The sequence below is a fragment of the Ascaphus truei genome, chromosome 1 (assembly GCF_040206685.1).
Source record: "Ascaphus truei isolate aAscTru1 chromosome 1, aAscTru1.hap1, whole genome shotgun sequence".
NCBI classification, from domain to species: Eukaryota; Metazoa; Chordata; class Amphibia; order Anura; family Ascaphidae; genus Ascaphus; species Ascaphus truei.
The window spans coordinates 189,289,766-189,313,109 of record NC_134483.1 but is presented as its reverse complement, the minus strand read 5'-3'; the positions used below and the strand labels follow the sequence as shown (position 1 = coordinate 189,313,109).

Here is a 23,344-nt window from a genome sequence, read left to right as displayed (position 1 = left end):
ACCTGCGCAATGCTCTACACAGCAGACACAATACAAATACCACACAAGAATCGGGAATACAAAATCAGAGGAGGTTTCACCTGTTCCTCCAGCAATGTCGTGTACCTCATCATGTTCATGAAATGCCCAGGGGGCTGCTACTACATAGGTGAGACAGGGCAGGGGCTAAACAAGAGAATGAACCTGCACCACCACAGCATCACACGCGGAACAAGAGACAGTCCTGTTGGCGAACATTTCTCTGACTCTGGCCATAAGATGAACGATCTAAGGGTTGCCATACTCAAAGGTAATCTTAAAACACCGAAAGAGAGACGGTTGCATGAATACAAATTTATGCAACTGTTCGGGACACTTAGCAGTGGCCTAAACAGAGATCGAAATTTTAGGAGTCATTACTGACACAAGTGAACTCTCTTCCCATGAGCGCTATAGGCCATGTCTGTACATACTATGCTATATGTATGCACACACAGCTGTCTCTCACACATACTTATACTCCTTGTTTTTCCCTCCCTATACACCAATAGGGACCACATAGTATCCACACACACTTTTAGTTGTGCTACTAACTCTCACATTTCCACACCCACCCACACCATTTATATCACTCCCACTCCACACACACCTTTTGTAAAGCACTGCATATACTGTGGGCTCTCCATTCATTTTTATTCACACTGACACACACACACACTCTTTCATCACTTGCTTTCAGGAACCTTTTGACACCTCCAGCCATAAAACACATCCACACCGGGGGAAGGACCAGCACAGATAACATTCCAATAGACACTGTTTATAGTATAGCTTTTGCTTGCTTCATTCATTGTAACATCGCCGGAAGAAGAGATCAGTGTATCTCGAAAGCTCGCACATATAAAAGCATTTTGTTAGCCACAGAACGGTATCATCTATTTATTTTTTGATTATATATATATATATATATATATATATATATATATATATATATATATATATATATATATATAAACCACATAGGGGCCTATTCTATAAGTCTCAATTATCCACTAATGGAGGCTTTTCTGCCAAAATGCCTACTGCTCTTCTGTAAGACTTCATAAGTGGGTGATAAAGGCATAAATCGCCCATTTTTTCAGCTGTCCAAAACAAATTGCAGGGTGACTGGCGATAAGCCACTTATCGGCAAATTAAGAAACTCGTGCAATTCTAGTAGCTTCAATTATTTTATCGAGGCCTATCACAGCTCTAGAATGAGAGTTTCTCCCAAAATCCTCATGCCAGGAGAAGTTGACGTGAGGCTGGGGAGAATCTGCCGCCGAGAACGCAGCGAGTGAGGACTTAGAAAAAAATGCCTTTATCCTGAATCGGATTGATGCCAGGATTCTCCGGAGTGGATACACATGAATACCAGCACCGGAGACCCTAGACATGAATCCCATGAAATAAAAATGCATTTATAGGCAACTTCATTACCTTAAACGCTCACCGCCATCTCACTAACTATTACGACTAACTACCAGTGCCATGTTTATTGTGTGTAGCAGGGATGGGTGAAGGTGGTATTTGGCACTTAGTGGGTGTTTAGGCCTAGCGTGGGAGGTTGTGGGCAGAGTTAATCCCTTAAGTACCTTAGCGGTTAAGCCCCCCCGCTACCACCTTGTAGGCCTAAACATCAACCCTTACGGCTACTACCCCCTTCATTCAATCCCTCTACCCACAATAAACACATAAAACAGCCCTACTTCCCACCTCCTCTACCCCAAAAATTGACTGAATTGACTGTTTAACCCTGTTATTTTAATGTAACCATGTCTTTTTATAAATCTGTGCCCAGGACATATTGAAAATGAGCAGTAACTCTCAATGTATTACTTCCTGGTAAAACATTTTTTATAAATAAACTAGCTGAGAGACCCGGCGTTGCCCGGGATGTGAAGTGTGAATAAGTATGTGTAAATGTTGTATTTGAAAGTTGTAGGTCATGTGAATGTTATGTAATATTATTGAAAATTGTGTTTGTAAAGCAACAGCAGTAGAAAGAACATGTATATGAGGGCAATTTAGCGAAGTGTATGTTATTTGTTACGGTTGTTAGTTTATAAAATGTTATTATTGGAAAGGCTTGTTGAAATATGGTTATGTCCATTGTTGAGAGTAGTGTATTTAATGTCATGTTGAAGTGTGTGTTGGGAAAATTGTTGTTAAGAAAAGATGAGTGAAGTGCATTGAGTGTGTTTGTGGTTTGTTTAAGTTGGTATGACAATATTGATAGGTGATGGAAATTTACCAAAGTGTATGTTCATTGTAAGGCTTGTTTGTAAACCACATTTTTGGTTGTTCCATTTGGAGCAAAGATGTACAATTGTTGGGGGGATCCAACTCTAGAGCACGCAACATATAACTGGCCGTGGGAGAAACATGGTGATTGTAAGTTGATACCAGTGCACTTGATGGAATGTCCTTGTGCTTTGTTAATGTTGATAGCTTTATAACAATTAAACAAAAGACACCCTATGGGCAGCACTCGTTGTAAGCAGATATGAATTAGTGATAAATTTAAAATTAAAATGCTTTAATCATATAATTTAAAATAGATGTCAAAATTGTTGAAAAAATGGTCAACTGACTGTGGTGACAAAATACAAAGAAAACAGACAAAAATATATAAAATACTATAACTGAGATCTAGGGGGGGAGGTGGAGAGCCCACCTAGTTGCTAACTAGCAGAAATAAACAATCAAGGACTATAATAGTCAACCCCCTAGTTCAGCAAGGTGGGAGGCGGCTACAGGACTGACGTCATCACGCATTGACGTCCCCATGCCGAGCAGAGGGTGAGAGGCTCTGTACAGAGCCGAGACGCGTGTTAAGGGAGTCTGGGTCCATACATCACAGACACCAGGTACTTTATGTGGTATCCTACGGCAGCAGGACTTTGAATAGGAACCACAGGTACAATTGCTTATGTCAGCATTACTCCGCGATATTAACCCTGACGAGGGCTTAACACAGGGATGCGGTATATATCCAATTACCTCACCCAGCACGTGTAAATGCAATTGCTGCTGACTACTTTTTTCACTGCGTGCATCTCCTCTCCCCTCGGCTCATTTATGTGTTTGCTCACAACGTTATTACAGTCTGTTTACCTATCTGTTACTGTGACACATTTGAATTAGGGGGCCATAACTGGATACGGACTAGATCCGTGCCCCAGAGCTGTAAAAAACATTTTTTGTAAGCTCTTGTACATTTAGCTATTGATAGTCACTGACTGACCTATGTGTATACTGTGAGGTATTAGTAAGCATGTTTAAGTGGCACATTTATGTTAGGGGGCTATAACTGGATACGGACTAGAACCGTGCCCCAGAGCTAAGTACCACACTTTGTGAGCTCTTGTGCACACTATTAATATTACACTTAGCCTACCATATTAACCCTCCTATAGTTAGGCTTGCTTTAACCCTTTATTTAGGGTATTCCTCACCATCTTCACTGTGGACTATCAAATAGCAATTAGTGAGCTCTCAATCTATTGTGCATAGCACATAGGTATATACCTTTGCATGGGTAGTTCTCCGTCACCTGTATCTACTTTACAGGCCTTTTAACCTTGTTATTGCTGAACTAGGGGGTTGACTATTATAGTCCTTGATTGTTTATTTCTGCTAGTTAGCAACTAGGTGGGCTCTCCACCTCCCCCCCTAGATCTCAGTTATAGTATTTTATATATTTTTGTCTGTTTTCTTTGTATTTTGTCACCACAGTCAGTTGACCATTTTTTCAACAATTTTGACATCTATTTTAAATTATATGATTAAAGCATTTTAATTTTAAATTTATCACTAATTCATATCTGCTTACAACGAGTGCTGCCCATAGGGTGTCTTTTGTTTAATTGTTATAATTCTGATCCTTCCCCTTATTGCACCGTTGTTAATTCTTTCTTGATTAGAGGCTGATGCGAGGGTCTCCACCCTTTTCCCCCTTTTCCCATTGTTGTATTAATGTTGATAGCAAAAGCTAGTTTGATGGGAAACTGTAGCCGTTTGAAAGTAAAAGGCATGTCTGTTAGAATGAGTGGAATGCGGGGGATGAAGACATCTTGGCCTTTGGCGTTGCCAGTTAAGATAGTAGCTTCAATTAGGTTGGCCATCAATGTTTTGATACACAGTCTGGTTCCATTACAAATGTTAGGTGTGTGTAGGTTTCGAAGTAGCATGATGGGTGATCCAACTTTCAGCCGAAGGTGATGTGGTGGCATTCCCGATGGTTCCAGGGAGTGTAGGAATTCTGGTGGATAGTTGACGGCTTCATCGGTATCCACAACTGTATCGATTGAGTTGTATTGAGTAATTGTGTTTGGAAGAATGTCTTGAATCTGATGATTTAGGTCATTGACAGAAGTATTTTTGGCAGCAAGGATGGCTCTTTCACAGAGCCACTGGTGGTTTGTGTAATTCTGTAAGAGATTTGGATAGACGTGATGTATGAGATCTTCAAGTGATGTCATCATGTTACAAAAATTTGTTGGAAAAGCAATTTCACCTGATGTCAAGTCAGTAGGTAAAGTACCTTCACCAATTTGAAGAAGGGTGTGTGCAAAAAGTTGTTCATTTGAGTTGCCGAGAAGTTGGACTCGCATATTGGTTGTTAATGGGAAATGTTTGACATGTCGCCATAAAATAGAGGATTTGAGGCATGCATGAAGTTCGTCTGCTGGTGTGGATCGTGGTATGACTGGAAGTGTTTGTCTGAAATCACCAGCGAAAAGAATGACAGCGCCACCCATTATTTGTTTATTGTTACGCAAGTCTTGCAAGGTTCTATTAAGGGCTTCAAGTGATTTTTTATGAGCCATGGTACATTCATCCCAAACAATAAGTTTGCACATTTGAAGAACACGTGCTTGGCCAGATGTTTTTGTAATATTACAGGTTGGGTTTTCTTCATGAGCAATGTTTAGCGGTAATTTAAGAGCTGAGTGCACAGTTCTTCCTCCATCCATAAGTGTGGCTGCAATGCCAGATGATGCTAGTGCAAGTGCAACATGATTGTGCATTCTTATTTCTGCAAGGAGTACATTTATTAGAAATATTTTGCCTGTTCCACCTGGACCATCAAGAAACAGTATTGCACCTTGTCCGTTGTTGATGTGCTCCATGATGTTTTCATAGGTGTTAAGTTGTTGTGCAATTAACATTGGTTTTCTTGTTGCAACATATTTTTGTAGAACTGAAATATTGTATTGTTTCTCTCGCATAAGGTCTGTATTGAGTACATCGTGATGATGACGTTGTGGAGCTTGTAGACCTAATTGAAGTAGTGTTTTGTTATTGATAGAGAGACGTGTCTTCTAACAATATGAGTACCTCGTTGAAAATCTCTTGTGAAAACTGAACATTGAGTGATGTATTGTCTCTCTGTGCTTTGTGAAGTATATCTTCACTCATGGTTTCTCGATATGTGGCCCATAGAGTGTTGGGGTTGGATGGGTTGCAGGTGGTAAGGATAATGGCAAAAAGGTTGCGAATTTTGCCTGGCAATGACTGTAATGCAGCTTCAGCTAATGTACTATTCCAGTGTTGATCATCCTCTAGTAATCCAAGCTTTTGGCAAGCTTTTCGATAAGTTTCACACACTTGACCGTTGACAGTTTTAAGAGCATCAAATGAAGTTGGGCCTGGAACCGTATGAAGTAGCATTCTGAGAAAGAAGCATTCAGCGTTGTTTGGGTGAACTGTGTAGACACGCCCTAAGGCTTCACGTGCAAGGGCATCTGTTCCTGGAACAGCTATGCCCTGTTTTCTTTTATTGAAGTGTTTTGTGGATGCATTCCAAGTGTAATATCGTGGAGTTTCTGGATAAAGCAATGTCCTTGCAAAAGAGTCGTGTTGACATAATTGAAAGAAGGCAGTTAAAGTAGTGTTTGGTGGTTGAGCAGCAACTGCCTCTGCGTTGTGAGGTGTGAAGTATACTCTCTGTCCATTTTCTAAATGAACAGTGAGGTGAACAACGGTTGGGTGTCGTTCGTGAATGGGAAAAGCAAAAATCCTCCAAACGGCTTCATTACTACTTATATATCTTCCAAGCTGGTAGAGTGTAACTTCGTCCCGGATGTGTTCATTTGTGATTCCAAAAATGGCCATGTCGCTTCCCTTGTTGACATACTTGCAAATGTATTTAATTGATTTCACCGAATTACAGTATTCGACATTAATGTGTGCGTTATAAATTTTAGTTAGAAGTGGACAATATGGAACAACCCATTTGTTGTCGACTTGGATGTGTTTGTTGCCTCGAATAGTAATTTTGGCTGTGTATCCACCGTCTGTGGGAGCGCGTCTTCGATATTGAGGATATCCATCATCTCCAGTTTGTGTGTCTGCAATGACTGGTTTAGGGAATTTTTTTGTGCATTTCTCGTCTTTCATACATGGTGCATGAATATTAATGTTTCCACATGGGCCATGAATCATATTTTTTGTGACTATTGCAAATAGTATTGGGTCTTCTTCTGGATTAGGCAACTCTGCTGAGATAACGTTATCAATGTCTATGGAATGTATCTTTTCTTTGAGCCATATAAGAATATGAGCATGTGGAAGACCTCTTTTCTGCCACTCTATTGAGTACATCCAGCATCGTGTTTGTCCAAAGATAGAACTCTTAGTGATGATGTGAATTAATGTGATTAGTTTTTGGCGAAATACTCTGGTGATTAAGTCGTGTCGATCGCTGTGTGCCTGTCCATCCTCAAGTTCTTGTTTTATTTCTGGCCAAGCTGGATTACATGTAAATGTAATAAAAAAGTCTGGTCGTCCATATGCTCGAACATATGCCATAGCGTCTTGAGCATATTCGTACATGTGTCGAGGACTTCCTGTGAATGTTGCTGGTAGAATGTACATTTTGCCTATGTTGTCAACGTTACCATCGTTGCCAACAGCATCCCTGAGATGTATGTATTGATCAACGCGAATTTTTTTTTTGATGTAAACGTAAGTATAGAAGACGCTCACTTTCAATTTTAGCATACATGTCAACAATAAACTGATGAAAGAGTTGGCGACAATGTAGAATGTGGTTTTGCGATGCATCTCGTATCATTAATCTGTAAGCGTAGTAGTCCATAGCGGAGACAGTTTTCTTTGTGTTTGCCTTTGAAGTTGGGTCTACTTGCATGATGTTGAAGTGATAGCCATCATCACTGTTCCAAAGTATGAGAGGGTATTGAAGGGCATCATATGAGCGATGTGTTTCACAAATGCGTGTGAGTGAATGACCGCGCCGCTGAAGAATGATGTCCCGTGTATTAAATTGTTCCCCCGCTATAACAGTAGCGACTTCGTTGATTTGAGGAGCATTAAAGCGATGTTCATGTTGACCCACTGGTGTTTTGTCCGCTCTGATAATGACTTGATAGTCATCAGTTGGCATGCGTTCAAGTGATGTTTTGAATGTGTTAATGAGATGGTTGTGTTCATGTAACATCCTTTGTAAGGATATGACAATATCACGTCTTGTATCGGGTATCCAATGGCATCGTTGATCAGCTTGTTGTTGTTCATCACCCATGAAGTAAATTTCCAAGAATTGTGGATCTTGTTCTGGTAATGGGAGCAGAGAGCCGGCCCTGTGGTAAACTTGACCTTGTACTTTGAAAGTACTTTTAAATCCGATTTGTTCCACGATAGATGTAGCACCAAAGGATGTCATTTGGAAGCAGGAGTTGTATTTGCGTATGTTTTGTAGGAAATGTATAGATTCTGAAGTTGTTCTTGACATGAATAAAAGAAGTGGATTTGGGGGTGAGTGTAGAGGTGGTAGGTGCACTTTGCCATTGCTGCAGCACATTCCAGCTGATTCCTTGCGGAATTTCTTTGCTTGACAGTAGCGACATATAGTGTCAATGTGGCCAATGTTGACATTTGGATGTTGCTGGTATAGTATGTGTGGATTATATAGGAAAGCGGCGCGTAGCAAAGTGTAATGTGTTGAATGAGTTAATGTAGTATGTGTGTGTTGTTGTTGTACTGTCTCTGTAGTTGTGTTTTGTTGTGCCCTTGATGTGCGCCGTTTTGTTCTGTCTTTATGAAGGCGTGTTTCATGTTGTTCTGGAGTCTCCGTGGCTCTCGATGTTGTAGCTCGCACTCGCATTTTAGCCAGCCATGTTTGATGTTGTTCTGGTGTCTCTGTGGCTCGTGATGTTGTAGCACGTTGTTGTTGTTTTGCAAGGCATGCCGCATGCTGTTCTGTAGTCTCTGCAGGGCGAGATCTTGTAGCACGTTGTTGGTCTTTTGCAAGGCGTGCCTCATGCTGTTGTGTAGTCTCTTTGGCTCGTGATCTTGTAGTACGTTGTTGTTGTTTAGCAAGGCGTGGGTCATGCTGTTGTGAAGTCTGAGCGGCTGTTGATGTAGTGGGTGTGTCTCTGTGTTTTTGTTGTTGTTGTTGTCATTGTGTTGCTCTTCTGACTCTGGCTCTGTCTCTTTGTTGTGCAAGGCGTGTTTGGCGCTGTAGTGTTTCATTATCAGGTGATGTTGTGTGTGTGTGTTGCTGATTTGATGTGTTAGGATGCTGTGTGTTTATTTGTCCCTTTGATGTACCTGGTGTTTGTGTATTATATGTAATTAGTGTGTCATGTTGCTGTGTGTTATCTGTTGGTGTTGATGTTGTGTTTGTGAGTATTTGTTGTTGAGCTATTGTGTATTGCGTTGTGAGTTGTTTGTTTACATTGTGTGTGTGGCTTTGAATGTGTGTGAAATGGGTGTGTGCATTGTGTGGTGTAGTAGATATAGTTGGTGTGTGTGTGTGCGTGTGACCTTCAGGGTATGTTTTGTTTTCCGAAGGTGTTTTTTGGGTAGCATGTTTTGTGTTGTGAAGATTTGTTGTTTTTGTTGATGTTTTTATGTGCGTTATTTTAGGTGGTGTAGAGGTGTTGTGTGTGTAATTTGTGATGTGTTGTTCAATGTAGTTGTTATGTGTGTGTTGTGGTAGGTGTGTTGTGTGATGTTAGTGAATTTTTTCAGTGCGTGTGTGTTTAGTATACTTCCTGATGTTGTTGTGTCCAGGTGCACTTGGATCCAATTCTTGTGTTCTGTCTTTTGGCTGCAGCGTTGTGGCGTGTAGGTGTTCAAGGCATCCAGTGGTGGTCTGTGAAAGGGTTGTAAATGGGTTAAGTGTGACAGTATTGAGGGTTTTTTTTTGTTAGTTGTGTGGTGTGTGTGTGTTTTAATGTCGTGTGTGTTTGTGTGTGTTTGTGAGTGTAGTGTGAATGTTGGTTGTGTGTGGCTGAATAGTGTGTGTATGTAATTTGTTTTGGTGTTGTGTGTGATAGTTGCTTGTGGGGTGTGGGTATGTAGTTTGTTTTTGTGTTGTGTGTGATTGTTCCTTGTGTGGTGTGGGTGTCTGAGTGTGGTGTGGGTGGGTGAGTGTGTGTGTGTGTGTGTGTGAGTGAGTGTGGGATGTGTTAGTGAGTGTGCGGTGTGTGAGCGTTGTGTGGGTGAGTGAGAGTTGTGAGTGTGGGTGAGTGTTGGGTGTGTGAGTGTTGGCTGAGTGTGTGATTGAGTGTTATGTGTCATTGTTGGTTGTATGTTGGGTGTGTGTGTGTATGTGTGAGTGTTGCGTGTTTGTGGGTGTGAGGTGTGTGTGTGTGTGTGTGTGTGTATGTTGTAGTATTGTTTGTGTGGTAGGTGTAGTATTGGTTGTGTGTGTTTTGTGTAGTGTTTGTTGTGTGTGTGTGTGTGTGTGTGTGAGTGTTGTGTGTGTATGTGATGAGTGTTTGTTCCCCAAATGAGAGATACTGTGAAAGTAGTATGGTGTTAAAATATATATATATTTTTTAAACCGACTGGCTGTGTGAGGTGTGTTGGGAGCAGAGGGGGTGTGTTGGTGTGCCTGTTTGTGGGTTGTTTTGTCGTTGTAGTGGAGTGGTGGTGTGGTGGTTGAGGTGCAAGTGTATGTTGGTCATAAAAGTGCTAATTAGCATTCTTTTGAGTTTAGTGTGTGTGTTAGCATGGTGAAGGTCAGGTGTGTTTCCATCGGAAAAGGTGTTGTGGGGGTAGGGGATTGTTGAGTAGTTATTGTGTGTGGCATATCATCCCTGGAGGTTTTGGTGTGTGTGTGTGGATGAGGGCGTGTTGTGTGGGTGAGTGTTGTGTGGATGTGTGTGAGTGGTGGTGAGATGAGTGTTTGTGCAATAAATGAGACAGACGGATACATTTTCATTGTTTTTCAAATAACTTTTATTTAAACGAAGAGCTGAGTTCCTGTGGTAGGTGTCTTGGCAGCGGAGGGGGTGTGTTGGTGTATAGGTTTGGGGGGATGGGGTGTTGATGTGCAAGGGGAGTAGTTGGTCAGACATGTAAAATTGCATTGTATTGAGTGTAGTGTGTTGCAGCATGGTGAATGGGAGGATTTTTTCCCAATGGATTGGGTGTGTTGGGGTGTTTAGCGCTGTTTGTGTTGTGGGGGGTAGGTAGTGGTGTGTTGAAGTGTTGTTTTGTGTGTCGTATCAGCACAGGAGGTTTGTGTGTGTGAGGGCGTGTTGTGCGTGTGTGGTTTTTGCGGCCTCCGGAGGAGTTGCGTGCGTTGGGTGTTCGGGTGGGGGGGGTGAGGGGCTGCGGAGGAGCAGCGTGCGTTGGGTGTTCGGGTGGGGGGGGGTGAGGGGCTGCGGAGGAGCAGCGTGCGTTGGCTGTTCGGGTGGGGGGGGGGTGAGGGGCTGCGGAGGAGCAGCGTGCGTTGGCTGTTCGGGTGGGGGGGGTGAGGGGCTGCGGAGGAGCAGCGTGCATTGGCTGTTCGGGTGGGGGGGGGGTGAGGGGCTGCAGAGGAGCAGCGTGCATTGGCTGTTCAGGTGGGGGGGGTGGGGGCTGCGGAGGAGCAGCGTGCATTGGCTGTTCGGGTGGGGGGGGTGAGGGGCTGCGGAGGAGCAGCGTGCGTTGGCTGTTCGGGTGGGGAGGTGAGGGGCTGCGGAGGAGCAGCGTGCATTGGCTGTTCGGGTGGGGGGGGGTGAGGGGCTGCGGAGGAGCAGCGTGCGTTGGCTGTTCGGGTGGGGGGGGTGAGGGGCTGCGGAGGAGCAGCGTGCGTTGGCTGTTCGGGTGGGGAGGGTGAGGGGCTGCGGAGGAGCAGCGTGCATTGGCTGTTCGGGTGGGGGGGTGTGAGGGGCTGCGGTAGCGGCAGAGCTGTGGCGTGCGTTAGTGGTGTGTATGAGGTTGTGTGGTTTTTGCGGCCTCCGGAGGAGCAGCGTGCGTTGGCTGTTCAGGTGGGGGGGTGTGAGGGGCTGTGGTAGCGGGAGAGCTTTGGCATGCGTTCGTGGTGTGCATGAGGTTGTGTGGTTTTTGCGGCCTCAGGAGGAGCAGCGTGCGTTGGCTGTTCGGGTGGGGGGGGGGTGAGGGGCTGCGGTAGCGGGAGAGCTGTGGCGTGCGTTCGTGGTGTGCATGAGGTTGTGTGGTTTTTGCTGTCTCCGGAGGAGCAGTGTGCGTTGGCTGTTCAGGTGGGGGGGAGGGGGGTTAGGGGCTGCGGCGTGCGTTCGTGGTGTGCATGAGGTTGTGTGGTTTTTGTGGCCTCCGGAGGAGCAGCGTGTGTTGGCTGTTCGGGTGGGGGGGGGTAAGGGGCTGCGGTAGCGGGAGAGCTGTGGCGTGCATTTGTGGTGTGCATGAGGTTGTGTGGTTTTTGCTGCCTCTGGAGGAGCAGCGTGCGTTGGCTGTTCGGGTGGGGGGGGGTGAGGGGCTGCGGTAGCGGGAGAGCTAAGCCGTGCGGTCGTGGTGTGCATGAGGTTGTGTGGTTTCTGCGGCCTCCGGAGGATCAGCGTGCGTTGGCTGTTCGGGTGGGAGTGGGGGGAGGGGTGAGGGGCTGCGGTAGCAGGAGAGCTGTGGCATGCGTTCGTGGTGTGCATGAGGTTGTGTGGGTTTTGCGACCTCCGGAGGAGCAGCGTGCGTTGGCTGTTCAGGTGGGGGGGGGGTGAGGGGCTGTGGTAGCAGGAGAGCTGTGGCATGCGTTCGTGGTGTGCATGAGGTTGGGGGGGGTGGTGGTCGAGGGGGGTGTTTCTAAGAGGCATTGTCCGTCGGTATGCGCTGCGTGTTCGTGCGGTGTGTGGAGGTGATCGTGCGGTGTTGTGGGAGCGTGTGTAATGTTGGAGTGCTGAAAGCAATGTTTATATAGTTCAGATTCTGTACCTGATCTGTGGTAGCAGGCGGTGAGGGTTTTGTGGGTTGAGAGGTGGCCCCAGAGCAGTGAGGATTCGTTGCTTTAAGCGTGGTCCCAGAGCAGTGAGGATTAGGTGCTGTGTAGCGTTCCCAAATCTCCCAGAGCAGTGAGTGTTAGGTGCTTTGAAGCGTTCCCAAAGGTCACTGAGGGATGGGACAGTGTGTCAGTGGTGTTAGCCGCAGGCCAATGAGAGTCAGTGAGGGGTGGGACAGTGTGTCAGTGGTGTTGGCTGCAGGCCAATGAGAGTCAGTGAGGGGTGGGACAGTGTGTCAGTGTGTTGGCCGCAGGCCAATGAGAGGTGTGTGGGGGCGGGCATGGCCTGAGGCTGAGTGACAGGCCAAAGGTGCAATGCGATTGGCCCTAGGGACACAGGCCATGCAGACAAACATACAGTGCTTTCAGAAATATATAGTAGATAAATAAAATAAAAACAACCCCCCTGTAGGCGGACGCTAACAGAGGTATGCAAGGGAGTCTGGTTATAGTGAAATTAAATAAGGCTTTTATTGCGCCTGTTTCCTTAACATCAGGAAACCATCCAAACAAGGGGTAAACAAAGCTTCTATTCATTTGGGAGTATTTCTAGTGAAATACTACTGTATGCAGTCCACACTCCCTTTAGATAAGCATGTCTCCCAGCCCCAAACATATAGCATGAAATAAGCAGATATATAAAGTCTCATAAATGAAAGTCTTATCTGTTCCTTGTGGTTTGGAGGGAAAATCTTCTCTGTTCCTGCATTGCTACCTTTCATCAGGTTTTGTCAGCATTCAGGTTTAGAAGTTTCCCCTGTGTCTTGAAAGCAGCTCTGCTGTTTCTTCTGGCAGGGCTCAAGACAAGATGTGAGAGTCAAGGACAAACTCTGCTCTGTCTCCAAGTTCAACTGAGGTGTGAGCTAAGGAGTCTCTCTTCCTGTCTCAAAAGACAGGCTTTTCTAAGCAATCTAATCAGGCAGGTGGTGTTTGCTAATTAACTACCAGCAGTTAACCACCACACTGCTGGATTAGAGGCACATTACCTGAACAGGGATAACTCCCCTGTTACACCCCCCAACACATACAGTACATTAATGGACAAAATTACTATTATCCAGTTATGGATAATAGGGCATTTGCCCATTCTAAAATCAAACATTAGGCAGCCAGCATAAATAAAGTAAATAAAACTTTCTACTTAACACTGCCATCATGAAGGGCAACCTCATCAGCATACTGCAGGTCGATTTCCTCCATTGCCAACAAGAGTACATGGAAAAATACAATCTAATGATCCCCAACCTCTTAATCACCGTAGCGATTAATAACCACTATAGTAATTAAGAGGTTAATCCACCCTCCCCGCTAGCCACCCGGGAGGCCTTACCACCCACCGAGGCCCCACTATACCCAACCTTTACCCATTGATTGGCACAGTGGTTCATCGTACTCATATAATATGGGCATGATAAGACAATATATCACTCAATGGTCAACCTAATAAAAATCATTAATGCCAAAAATACACAATATTAAAAGAAATACACACGCACCTAAACACCCCAACAATAAAAGAACTAAAAAGCCTAATAGTACACATGAATAAAAATATTCTATCACCAAAACAGCAAAATAATTAAAATTATGTTATTCCAAATCATAAGAATATAATTAAATAAACACCTATCCAACCAATTAAATAAATAAAACCACTAACCAGCAAATCAAGGAAATATTTAAAAGCACTAGCCAACAAATCATTTAAATAAATAAAAGTACCAGCCAGCAAAACTATTAACTAATTTAAACAGCTAACCAACCCTAAAATGTACTAAAAACAAGCCATCCAAATTCCAAATAATTTAATCAAAACAAGAAATAGAAATAGAAAAAATAACAATCAATTCAAAATAAGCATTTGCCAAAAAATGCATTGCCTGTCGCTTTTTTTATCTGTACCTAGATGAATACATTAGCAGTCAATGGGCAATCAAAAACATAAAAATAAATACATACAATAAAAAAAACCGTAAAAAGACATTTACATACATTCAATATTTTTCTTACCTTTAAAGGTCTTCACCCTCTGAATCTTGGCATTCCAGGAAACTCTTGAATGGCAAAGTCATCCACTGCAACATAACTCCATCCTCCTTGATAAACAGCATCAGGTGCAAACATTTTCTATCTTTCTCCATCTTCTATCTTCATCTATCATTCTTTTCTTCTTTTCTTTAATCTTCTATCTTCTTTTTTTGTAATCCAATAGAGTCCCGTGGTAAATCCAGCAATGGAAGTTGCCTCAACGTCTTCTTGAGCTAAAATAAGATGGCCAATCCAATTGGATGCTGTATCATGTGCCCGCCTTAAAACCACATGTCTCATATCACATGGTTTTACAGCCAATGGGGTTGAAGACAATCCCATTGGTTCCTGTACCATGTGATATGTTAAATTAGTTTAAAGGATGTGACATCATCCCTTAAAGTGATGTCACATCCTTTTAAACTTATGTAACATGTCACATGATACATGAATCAGTGGGATTGTCTTCAATCCCATTGGCTGTAATACCATGTGATATGAGACATGTGGTTTAAGGGTGTGATGTACCTCCCTTGCGGATGAAGTCACATCCTTAAAAAAAAAAAAAGAAAAGAGGCGGGCACATGATACAGCGTCAGCTCGGATTGGAGCTGTACCATCTGACCCTAAAATGTGACATCACAGGCCCTGTATAAGACCTGTTCTGTCTCAATTTAGCTCAAGAAGATGTTGAGTCAACTTCCGTTGCTGGATTTACCATGGGGCTCAATTGGATAACAAAAAAAAGAAGATAGAAGATTAAAGAAAAGAAGAAAAGAATGGCAGATGAAGATAGAAGAAGGCGAAAGAAGATTTTTGTACCTTTTCTTCAAGGATGATAGAGTCGGATTGAAGTGGATGTCGTCGCAGTTCAAGAGCTCACTGAAATGCCAGAATTCGGAGGGTGAGGACTTCTAAAAGTAAGGTTTTTTTTTATTGTATTTATTTATTTTTATGTTTTTGATTGCCCATTGACTGCTAATGTATTAATTTGTGCCTCTTTAGGGTACACATAAATACAGTAAAAGGCAATGAATTTTTTGGCAAATGCTTGTTTACAATTGTTTACAATTGATTGTTATTTTTTCTATTTCTGATTATTGTTTTGATTAAATTTATGGGAAGGCTTGTTTTTAGTACATTTTAGGATTGGTTAGCATTTTAAATTAATGAATTGTTTTGACGGCTAGTGCTTTTATTTATTTCATTAATTGGTTGGCTATTGTTTTTATTACTTGAGCAGTTTGCTTGGATAGGAGTTTATTTAATTGTATTGTTATATTTTGGAATAACGTAATTTTAATTATTTTGCTATTTAGTTATTTTATTGTTGGGGTGCTTAGGTGCTTGTGTATTTATTGAATTTTTGTGTATTTTTGGACTTAATTATTTTTATTAGGTTGACCATTGAGTGCTATAGTGGCTTATCATGCCCATATTATATGGGTATGATATACCACTGTGTCAATCAATGGGTACGGGGAGGGTATATTGGCCCTTCGGTGGGTGGTTAGGCTTCCCAGGTGGGTAGCAGGGGAGGGTGGTTTAACACCTTAATTATTATAGCGGCTATTAATCAGTAAGGTGATTAAGGGGTTAGAGGCCATTAGATTGTATTTTTTCATGTACTCTTGCTGACATGGAGGACATGGACCTGCAGCATGATGATGAGGATGCCCTTCATAATGGCAGGGGTAAATAGAAAGTTTTATTTACTTTATTTATGTGGGCTGGCTAATGTTTAATTTTATAATTGGGCAAATTAGCTATTATCTTTATCTGTATAATAGTTATTTTGCCCATTTATGTGTTGTATGTGTTGTGGGGGGTTGTTGGAGGTAGAGTAGGTGGGTAGTTGTGTTGTTGTGTTTAGTTTTGTTTCTTGGGGGTAGAGGGACTGGTTAACTACTCCTCAACCTTCCAGACAGGCCTAAGCACCCACCCTGGGGCAATTACCCCCTTAATCCACCCCCCCTGCCCCAAAAAACAGGCTATTGAGGTATAACCCCTACACTACCGACACACTTTATTAAAGTGTGGCCGGTACCGCAAGCCGGGAGATTTCCCGGCTTGCTAGTGGCCGCCCCTCGGCGTGCCGCGCGTCCAGGGGCTCCCCGAGGGAGCCCTGGTGTCCCGCGATCGCGGGACAGCGGCAGGGGGTTCCGGGGGACCCGGCGGACCCGGCAGCGGTAGGGAGAGCGCCCCGATCGGAGGGCGCTCTTCCGCTGCTTCGGCGCGCGCCCGTCACTCTCGGGCGCGCGCCAGGCTACTGCTGCGGCCAAGAACGGGCAAATGCTCGAATAAACTTGGCCGCAGCAGTACATTGCCTTAGCGGCTAACCGCTAAGGTATAAAGCTGTTTTAAAATACATTTTAATACTAGGTTAGATGAGCAAGTGGTCTCCGGAGCAGAACTCCATTGATTTAAGTTCTGGGGACCCCCTGCATCCAGAGATAGAGGCCCCGTTATTGGGTGCCGGTATCGCCTATGCATTTTATTCCCTCGATCACATGACACGAGACATTTAAATGCATAGGAGATACCGGCACCCTATAACGGGGCCTGTATCTCGGGAAGCAGGGGGTCCCCACACCTCACATCAATGCGGTTCTGCTCTGGAGACCCCCTGCTCATCTACACTAGTATTAAAATGTATATTAAAATCTTGCGATCACTGGCGAGATATGCGCAGGGAGAGGCGGCTCTCTCTGTGCAGCTCTCTCTGCAGCTGGAAAAAATCGCCGAGTGAGCCCTTTTTAGAGAGGCGATCATCATGTCGCCGGCTACTCACCCGTTTTGGGAATTTTGCTATCACAGGTAACTGAGGCTTTCTGAATACCGTGATAGCAAAGCTCAAAAAACTGGTGGTGTAACCGGCCCAGTGATTTTTATATGAAACCTTATAGAATAGGCCCCATAGAGTGCAAAAAATACACTGCATAAAATATCAGAAAAACCTGAAGAGGGAGCAAACACAGGTGTGAAAGGGAGAGGATAGAAAACAGGGGAACTCCCAATCAGGGGAAAAAAGGGGGAGAACACAACCTTAACACTGTTGGAACTATTCAGCATCCCGGTGGACATCCTTGGGGTAATCACTGCCCTCATCTGTTCCTGCCACCAGCGATTACAGGAGGAGAGAGTCTATAAGACTTTGTGTCAGGCAGTTATAGCTTTTAATCTTCAGTTTTAGCTTCATACATATATTTTTAAATATATATTTTTCTCATCTTGTCATTCCTTATTTTCACAGTTGTCACACTCTCATGATTCTTTGAGAGGTGTGATCATCTAATATTATATTGTGTTTATTTTATCATCCAAAGTGACATGTAAAGTATTTTCATTTGAATGTTGCGCCCTTCATATTCTTTTTCTTTTCCTGTGTATTTCTTTGCACTTTATGCTTTTTTTTAAAATATATTGTCATTTGCTAGTGATATGATATTAATTATCAGTAAAATATATGACTTAATCCTCACAGTGTCTCTTTAATTGTTGTGTGAGTGCTGGGAACTTTTATTGTTTCTGTGTATGAATATCCCTTAGGTAATTGGGGTCCCTTTTGTTCCTGTCACACAACAACCACAATCAGGATTTTCTCCATAGTGACTCACATATTTTTCTTATTTCGTGCTGTCTACACACTACACATTTTTTATTAATAGGGAACTATTTTAGCTTTCAGTATCTTGATAAGATGTTATAAATGTGAAATCCAGCATTCAATTTATTTGTATTATGGTATAAGATTTTTTTAATAGGGCTATTACAGGATTCATAAATGCTTCTGCATATGGTTATTTATACATGACATATTGTAAAACCTGCAATCAATGCACAGTAAGGATAATTTCCACCTTTTATAAGTTTGAATGGAATATTTAAAATAATGCTAATTTATTTCCCTCAATCAATTCTCCTGGTACTTCTGTTAGATGAAAATGTAAAATTACAATGAAATTGTAAAAAAATACTTTATGTGAGGCTAATCTGACACAGTTAATTCAAGGACGAAATATTCTCCATCTACAGAAAAGGTAGAAAGATCGCACATGTAGAAATTATTTTAGTTGATAGATTGTCTATGCAGAGAAATAAATAGAGACTGCACTATTCGAGAACACTCTAGGACACTATTATTTTATACTTCCTTTAAGCATTTTACATGATTTATTGTGCTATTTCAGAATTTTACCTCGTTTTTTTTTTTGTCTTTTTCCATTATTTGGTAAAATTCCAAAAACAAACAAATTCAGTTTTGTCAAAACCAGAAACAAAACATGAAATAATTTAAGAACCAAATCACAGGTGAATGTACCCACCCTTACTTAAAAGCTATAATAGAATTCTATAATCTAAATTGCAAAACAAGTGATACTAAAACAAGCGCTAGACCTACAGTATGTGATAAACAGTGCAGTGCACTAAAAATCTGCCCTGTGTTCTACTGTGGAAAGTATCCCAATTAGTGACCAAAAACAACGTGAAAATACAAATATAGAAATAAAGCTGGCGCATAAAAATTATACAATATTGTGAAATAAACAATTGTGTACAGTCCATAAAGGATATATGGTGACTGAAGTGAAATTAGTCCTTTCTTCTGAAAATTGATGGATAAGAATAGAGAATAGACTCAGTTCTCAATACACGCATAAAAGTTCCTCCTCACAGCAGCTACTGTCCTGTAGATTGAAACATAAACAGGTACACAACATTGTGCAGTATTGTTTTCAGCAATGAAGCCCTCACTTATGAAGCCCCAAAAAATGCCCACTTACTAGAGGTAGGTAGGCAGCATGCGGTGGAGAGAAACTGTATGTAGGGTCCTCCAGATCCAAACATTTTCGGGGTAACATGAACCCCACGTCATGTCCCCGGTTCTGATGGATATTGAAAGGCCTTTCAATATCCATCGGAACGGGGACATCTGGAGGACCATACATACAGTTTCTCTCCACCGCATGCTGCCTACCTACCTTTAGTAAGTGGGCATTTTTGGGGGCTTCATAGTGAGGGCTTCATTGCTGAAAAACAATACTGCGCAATGTTGTGTCCCTGGTTTATGTCTCAATCTACAGGACAGTAGCTGCTGTGAGGAGGAACTTTTCTGCGTGTATTGAGAACTGAGTCTATTCTCTATTCTTATCAATCAATTTTCAGAAGAAAGGACTCATTTCACTTCAGTCACCATATATCCTTTATGGACTGTACACAATTGTTTATTTCACAATATTGTATAATTTTTATGCGCCAGGTTTATTTCTATATTTGTATTTTCACATTCTATAATCTAAAATGATTTATATCACCTATCATAAATGTAACTAATAAGTCACTAAGTAACCTAGTCAATATAAATAAAAATATTTGGAAATCTTCCCCAGAAAAGAAAATTGTACACTTTTCCTAATTTAATAGGAAACATCTACAAACATTTCGGGAGAAGAGGCAAGCTAAGAAATTAGCAAAGAAGGGAAAAGGCAAAAAATGCAGGGAAATGTGGAAAAGGGCTCACACTTGTTGGGTGGCTGAGTTAGATGCCAATATAGATACACCACATGTCGTTGAAGCAGCTGCAAGACAAGATGGCAGGACAACAATCTTTATTTGATCATATATAATCCTGCCCAGTGCATCAGGGAATATGTACTAGAACACAACTGCATGCATGCTAGTGTACCTTTCTATTTGATAATTCTGGAGCTGATATTAGTTCAAAAGGACTCCAAACTCAACTCCATCAAGTTCCACACTGACAGTTGTCAGTACATACAGATTGCAATCAAACCAGAAGATTCTACATGTATGTATGTCGAGCGGAACGAGAGGCTAATAGGACTCATTGTCAAAATAATTCCCAGCGGTGATGGTAAGGTCAGTAAGGTCAAGACAGCATAACAAGGGATGGTGAAGACCGTCATCACAGAGACAGTAATACTTATGTCTCATGAAGATAAGGACGCATGAACAATATATTCAGTTTAACCTACTTCTTCTGTTTTTGATTATCTTGTTATTTTATAAAATCATAAGAAACATTATTATCTCACAGAAACCAGACAGAGACTGTCCTGTATTCACAATGTTTTCTGTGTTACGCTGCCCTCTAACATTCATTTAATGAAGTCGTTCAGAATCTATAACCATTTTTCATACCCTTAAGTCTATTCTCCCTGCATTTGTTTTCTGCAGATAAGCAGATTGTTACTGTTACAGGTGAGAGTTTAAATGTCTTCTGCTCAGTGATGCAGAAAAAGCTGTATGTTATTCTTGTTTACACTCTAATCCTATCTTCAGCTGTTTTAGCCTAGATAAAATATTTTTACCCTAATTAAATCAATGCCTAGGAAGGTACCCTTGTCCCAACTTTCCATAAAAAAGCATGTTCCAAATAATTAATGTCACGATAGCTTGCTCCAATTAATGCATATCAAGATTACTATGTTCTGACCAACAAATATTTTGGCGTTCAGCTTTGTCATTGTGTATGATGTTGGAGCGGAGTTTGGCAATCTGTAAAGTCCTATATTGTGATGTGCAATGAGGAAAAAAACTGTTTTCGTTAATTTATATCTTCACTATCAAAGAAGCCAGATGTATATTTAATTGTAATATATACCTGGCTTGATCGAATAAATACATTAACCCCTTAGTAACCATAGTGGTCATGAAGGCATGCATCATTTAGGTCCCCAGGACTGCTATGGCAACTAAAGGGGTAATAATTCTAACTATCTAACTTCCTATTACCTCTTCAATGCAACCCTATACCTACTGTATTCCTCATCAGAGAATGAATTTGGCCATAATATAAACAAATGATTTAATAGGAAGGGTAACCCAACATCATTATCGAACACAACCAGTTTAGGTTCTAGGTCACCTCTTGATAGTTATCCTGCTCCTTGTCCGTCTATCATGTTGAGCGCTCCTTGTGACGTTTTCTGTCCTTTACTGAATGCCTGTTCAGTACTAAAACTTAACAAAAGAAATTCACAAATCCTATTTGGGCATAAGCCAGATTTCTGTTTTAACGGAAACTTGGCAAAAGGAAAGCACCTTTGTACCCTCAATAAGGTAATTCCTCAAGAAAACTTAGGGCTCTATGCAGTAAGCGCCGAAAAAGTCCTCTCGCCAAGTGTTCCTTATCGGCATGATTCTGCCGATTTTCCCTCGCCGTATGCAATAAGTGCCGAATCCCTTCTGAATCAAGCCGAAAACATTTGGTCCCACTCTGCCGATGATTTGCCGATCACACACAGGTGTATCGGCGTGCATGGCGGGGTGGTGTTAGGTTCGCCAATGAAACTTCTTGCTGAATCTGCCGAAGCAAGCATGTTTTTGATTGAGCGGCCCATTTAAAGGCAGCGTGTATTTTTATTCATTATCTCTGTTGTTGGGAGAGAGAGAGACCCACAGAGCTGGCTGATTTACATATTTCATATTGACTGAGAGAGTAGTTGTGTATTGTGAGAGGTTTGTCCTGTGTTGTTTTGTTAACATCTTTGTCTTGTTTTCCCTTTGTAAGTGTTCAGTGCATTTGTCTTTAAATTTATTTTCTGTTCTTTGTGAGTGCTATAGGTATGGCCGAAAGGCGTGGGAAGAGTGATGCTGGTGTGAGTGGTACTGGTAGTCATGTGAGTACGCGTCTGAGTGAACGTAGGATTCAGGGGAGTGCTGTTGCTGCGAGTGCGACTGGTGTTGCTGGGAGTGCGAGTGCTGCTGGTGGCTCTGTTGCTGGTGCTGCTGTGGTGTCTGTTGCTGGTGCTGATGGGGTGTCTGCTGCTGGTGCTGCTGGTGTGTCTGGTGGTGGGGTGGATGGTGGTGGGCCGCTTTTGGAGTCTCTTCCATTGGAAGAAGGAGAGTCCAGTCAGCAGCAGCCAAGCTCTGGGGCTGCACGTGTTCGGCGTAAACGTGTGGATCGGCCACGTAAACCTCGTTTCAATGAAGAGGAAAACAGAGTTCTTGTCACAGGGATTTTGGAGCACTATGACTCTCTGTATGGGCATTTACTATGTAAGTCTATCGTTGCATTGATTGTTCAAAGACATGTTATCCTAGGTCATGTGAGATGTCTTAATATCAAACTATTATTCTCTAATATCTATCAATTAAAGTTAATTGTTACACACATATTCCTTCATGCTTTATAACGACCATAACAATCAGTGAAAAAGTTTGCCAAAGTTCATACAATATTCATGCAAGCTTCCTTAGATTTGTATGTTTCAACGTAAATGCTCATGTGCTACACATATTCAACCTAAACCAGCATGTTTGGTATCTCTTGGAACAGGTAGCAGTTTAGGAAACTGCTCGTTTTTCTAATAATAATGAACGTCATATATTTTGTATGTATTTCAAGGGTGGACAAGTTCAGCATCCAAAAAAGAAATGTGGGAGCAAATAACATTGGCTGTGTCTGCGTGTGGGAATCATGTCAGTGACCGGGCGAATTGTCGGAAGAGATTCGATGATATCAGGGCAAACTTAAAGAAAAAAATACAAGCACAACACACAACGGATGCATGCTTCTGCCACTGGAGGTGGGCCGCCAGCACAAGCTCTAATCTTAACACCATTGGAGGAGCAGATGCGGGAAAAATTTCTTCCTGTCGTCGTGGAGGGTTTGGAAGGGGACAGAGAGATCGGAATTTATTCGACTCAATTTCCAGCAGGTGACAAATGTTACTGTATTACGCGTGTCGTATGTTACAGTTCTTATCTATATTTCCGCAGAAACGTATAGTTTTTCCCAATATAAGCATACCTACATATATATCTGTATATATGTCTCTCTCTCTATATATATATATATCTATATATATCTATATATATATATATATGTATACAAATGTATATATTTTTAAATATATATATATATATATATATATATATATATATATATATGTATATATATATATAGATATATATATGTATATATATATAGATATATATATATATATATGTATATATATATATCTATATATATATCTATCTATATATATATATATATATATATATATATATATATATATATATATATATATATCTATATATATATATATATATAGATATAATTTG

The 23,344-nt window shown here is 41.9% G+C and overlaps 2 protein-coding genes across 10 annotated transcripts in view; both read right to left on the bottom strand.

The window, feature by feature from the left end:
- The window catches only part of LOC142490564 (uncharacterized), a 34,026-nt gene extending 26,318 nt beyond the window's left edge, over positions 1–7,708 (bottom strand). The window contains 2 exon segments of the mRNA XM_075593002.1: positions 5,362–6,978; positions 6,980–7,708. Of these exon segments, the coding sequence (XP_075449117.1) occupies positions 5,362–6,978; positions 6,980–7,708 (2,346 nt within the window).
- LRRC2 (leucine rich repeat containing 2) overlaps positions 1–23,344 on the bottom strand; it is a 435,439-nt gene that overhangs the window by 345,548 nt on the left and 66,547 nt on the right. The gene's annotated exons all lie outside the window — the stretch shown is intronic.